This window comes from Cebus imitator, unplaced genomic scaffold (genome assembly GCF_001604975.1).
Source record: "Cebus imitator isolate Cc_AM_T3 unplaced genomic scaffold, Cebus_imitator-1.0 Scaffold231, whole genome shotgun sequence".
NCBI classification, from domain to species: Eukaryota; Metazoa; Chordata; class Mammalia; order Primates; family Cebidae; genus Cebus; species Cebus imitator.
This window is the reverse complement of record NW_016107546.1, coordinates 1,717,292-1,721,691: the sequence shown is the minus strand read 5'-3', so window position 1 is coordinate 1,721,691 and position 4,400 is coordinate 1,717,292. Positions and strand designations below refer to the sequence as shown.

At 41.1% G+C, this 4,400-nt stretch overlaps 1 protein-coding gene across 1 annotated transcript in view; it reads left to right on the top strand.

Annotated features, from left to right (window-relative positions):
- SLC22A16 (solute carrier family 22 member 16) overlaps nt 1-2,528 on the top strand; it is a 49,809-nt gene extending 47,281 nt beyond the window's left edge. Inside the window, exon 8 of the mRNA XM_017497435.2 lies at nt 2,134-2,528. Coding sequence (XP_017352924.1) covers nt 2,134-2,346 — 213 coding nt within the window. The 3' untranslated portion in view covers nt 2,347-2,528. The remainder of the gene's footprint in view (nt 1-2,133) is intronic.
- Nucleotides 2,529-4,400: the final 1,872 nt, after the last annotated feature.

The following is a 4,400-nucleotide window of genomic DNA, read 5'->3' as shown; positions in this document are numbered from 1 at the left end:
TTTTTTTGAGACTGGGTCTCATTCTGTCACTGAGATTGGAATGCAGTGGGGCGATCTCAGCTCATTGCAACCTGGGCTCAAGCTATTCTTCCACCTCAGCCTCCCAAGTAGCTGGGACCACAGGTATATGCCACACACACCTGGCTAATTTTTGTATTTTTCATAGAGACAGAGTTTCGCCATATTGCCCAGACTGGTCTCAAACTCCTGATGTCAAATGATCCACCAGCCTTAGCCTCCCAAAGTGCTGGCATTATAAGTGTGAACCACCACACCCAACCTTTAAGAACCTTTTTTTTTGAGACGGATTTTTGCTCTTGTCGCCTAGCTGGAGTGCAGTGGCACAATCTTGGCTCACCACAACCCCTTCCTCCTGGGTTCAAGAGATCCTCATGTCTCAGCCTCCCAAGTAGCTGGGATTACAGGCATGTGCCACCATGTCTAGCTAATTTTGTAATTTTAGTAGAGGCGGAGTTTCACTATGTTGGCCAGGCTGGTCTCGAACTCCTGACCTCAGGTGATCCACCTGCCTTAGCCTCCCAAAATGCTGGGACTATGGGTGTGAGCCACCATATCCAGCCCTCTGAGAACTTTTCTTTTTGCTGAGGGAAAATAACTGGCAGAAAGGAAAAGGTCAAAAGCGTGTGAGAAGGAGGTTGGACCATTGATGGAGGGAGATCTCTGAGGAGGAGGTGAGAGGTGATGGGGTCTGGAGAGCGTAAAAGGATCCACCTGACCAGGAGGAGGGAAGGGTGGGGAAGTGGGGGCTTGTTTCAATGTTTGGTTTGGGGTTTGTGGGATTGTGGGGAGCTGGCCAGGGGAGCAGGAGTAAGGAGGAGATGGAGATGTATGATTCGTTTACTACCTGTTTTTACTACCAAGGTAAGAAGAAAAATTCCATTCTGTTCTGGATCTTCCATTTGATTCTATTTTGCTTTTAGACTTACTCAGTGTTTTTCAGACCCTGACATAGGGCCCTCCTGGGGTTTCTAGATCACTGGATGTACTTACCATGTCTTGAGTGATCAGAAAATGCCTTTAAAATTCCTTTAGAATGTCACTTGAAATTCTGCTACTGCTTCCCGGTTAAGCTTACTCATATATTTCTTAGAATTAGGTTATCAGCGCTCTGCAAAACAAAATAAAAAACTGCCTTCCCAGTTCTCATCTGTTATGGATGTGGTCTGGCATCACTTCACACTTGCTCTATGTATTTTATGACTCTCATTCTCAGATGCTATAAACATACCAAGTGTGAAGATTTATCAGAAAAGTCATACCTTAATTTATTTTTATAGGGTCTTTCTAGCAAATATATTTTGCTAAAGGAGTTTAAATTAAGTAAGGATGGATTGTGTTTTTACAGATTGTATAGAGATTTAGTTCTGTTAATAAAAACCACCTAGCATCTTCATAATGATAAACAGAGAATAGATATGCAGACTTTAATTTTTAATGTGACCTACATTTTTAAAAGCAAACGCCTTGGCGCTAGTCTAAAAGGTTGCCTTTTATGTGTCAAAATCTGGAAAATAAAGAAATCATACCGAACTATATAGGAAATCACATGGATCCCTCCCCCATAAAGTAACCATTTGTTTTCACTGCCTTAGCTTCCCCCAAATTCTGGTTTATTGAAACCTGTATTCATTCATTCATTCATTCATTCCCTATCATTTCCTGAACTCTAATAGTGTACTGATTATTGGGTCAGGGACAGGCTTGACTAAGACAGTCCCTGCTTGATGTGTCCTAGCCCAGGGCTCAGTTGCTTGTCTCCTCCACAAAACTCTGGGGTCTGGAAAGATGCGGCAAGGGTCTTTTTCCTTTGAGACCACAGCTTCTAGGACAGCGCCTCCAGGAGTAATAATGCAGGCAGCAGCTGGCAATTGAGTAGGCCCTTCACGGTGGGTCATGAATGAATGAATGAATGTGTGAGTGATGAGATTAAGTCTCATTGATGAGGAAAAGAACTCGAAGTCCAGCACAAGTAACCAAAGGTCTCACCGAGTAATCACAATGACAACTGTTATGTCAAACTCAATTTCATTATGCTCTGAAAACAGGAAATTCTATTATTTGATGGATGCGTTTCTTGATGTGTCACTCATCATTATTTTTAATTCCTTCTAGATGTTTGTTGGAACTATGGCCTTCCTCAGTGGAGTGTTAACACTGAAGCTTCCAGAAACCCTTGGGAAGCGGCTGGCATCTACTTGGGAGGAAGCTGCAAAACTGGAGTCAGAGAATGAAAGAAATTCAAGCAAATTACTTCCCACAACTAATAATATTGGGCTGGAAAAGACAGAAGCAATAACCCCCAGGGATTCTGGTCTTGGTGAATAAATATGCTGTGCGTGCTGTCTCGCACCTGAAATATTATTTACCTTACTGCTTTTGTATTCGAGAAACCTTATTCTCATCTCCCACATGTTGTTTGTCTTTTTAATAAATTTTGTAAGAAAGTTTCAACGCAAATGTGTTATAAAAGAAATAAAAACTAAGATGAAAATTCTCATTTTTAAAAACTGCTTTCTCATTGCTGCAAAGCATTTTTCCACATTTGTTTTTCTATGTTGCTGATTCCCAACCTTTCCCCACCACGACCCCACCACGCATGCCCGAGGGGGTTCACCTATTTCTATCCGCACCAGAGCCGTCCGTCACGGCTTCCGAAAAGAAGGAGGCATGTGAGAGTACGTTTCTCTAGACAAACCTCCTTGCAGATTCTATTTCTGTTATTTTTCCCCTCTTAGGAGAATCATAGCTCTAAATACAAGTCTCATTCAGAAATGCCCTGTCGAAAAATGCCTGTCTTCACAATTAAACCATAAAAAATCAGAGCTACAAAAATGATTTTGCTTTCCAGAACTTTGAGGCAAGAAGGCTTGATGTACAGACAGTTGCGCTTGTGTTTGGTCCAGATAAGGGACACGCACCTGCTGGGGTCCAAGAGTGAGCTTTCTAGTCTGGCATTCTCATTTTTCCCAAATTTACCAAATTCTCCCTGTAAGTCTCCTTCACAGCCCAGAGAGGCTGTGACATTTTAGTGCATTGCAGACTTTTTCAGTTTGCAGATCATCCAGGAAACTGACTTTAAGTATCATCTGGATTTGTGGCCAATGTAAAAACGTTTGTAAGTAATCTTGCCTTTAAAAAAATAACTTACATGAAGATTTTACTCTCTTTTAGTATACATTTTTTCCCAACTCTACTTAAAACCACAGTCTTCCAAAAACATTAATATCCTGAACATTTCAACTGCAAATTATGTCCTCATTTGTCTGTGGAAGAATGCATTTCAGATTTACAGTCAGTTTCCCATAGGTTTTGGGTTTTTCTTTACTGTGGTTTCATCATAAGTTCATTATTTTTTTCTTTGCTCTTGAGATTTTGCTGTTAGGTATGTCTTACATCTTGCATTTGAATTGGTGAAATATTAGTGTTAACTGCAGAGGCAAGTAGAAGAAGGCAGTTATATAGATGTTGTGAGTTTACAAAGCATTTCCAAGGGGAAAAAAAAGGAGGAATTTAACCTGAATTATCGACTTTGTATATGAGTTTAGTTCCCTGGGTAATTGCTTAGTTCTTCACTTGGACTTTCCATTAACAAAGTAAAAATAAAGCCAAAATTTTTTCTCCCTTTATAAAAGAAAATAAAATATATAGGAGTTTATGGGAAAAAAAGGAAGAAGAAATTTCTTGAATCTTTCTCTCATTTCTTATTTTGTCTCTTTTTTCTTTTCCTTCAGCCTGTTTTTCTACTGCCATCAAAATTTTTCATCTTAGTTAACATTTTTTTCTTTCTTTCTTTTTTTGAGACAAGGTCTGGCTCTATCCCCCAGGCTGAAATCCAGTGGGCTCACTGCAACTTCCGCCTCTTGGGCTCAAGCGATCCTCCCACCTCAGGATTGCAGGTGTCCGCCATCATACCCAGCTAATTTTGGTATTTTTCATATTTGTATTTTTTGTATTTTTTGACAGGATTTCACCATGTTGTCCAGGCTAGTCTCAAACTCCTGAGTTCATGCAATCCACCCGTCTTGGCCTCCCAAAGTGCTGGGATTGCAGGTGTGAGCCACCACGCCTGGCAATACTTTCTTGACTTGACTTTTATATTCTGTTCATTTGCTAAGGTGATCATAGCAGAATACCACAGACTGAGTGGCTTAAACAAGAGAAATTATTTCCTCAAAGTTCTGGAGGCTGGAAGTTCCAGATCATGGTGCCAGCACAGCTGGTTTTCTGATGCCTCTCTGGCTAACAGCTGGTTGCCCTCTTGCTGTTTCTTAACACGGTCATCCCCTTGTGCATACATACCCTTGGCTGGTATCTTTCCCTCGTCTCCCCTTGTGCATACACACCCCTGGCTGGTATCTTTCCCTCGTCTCCCCTTGTGC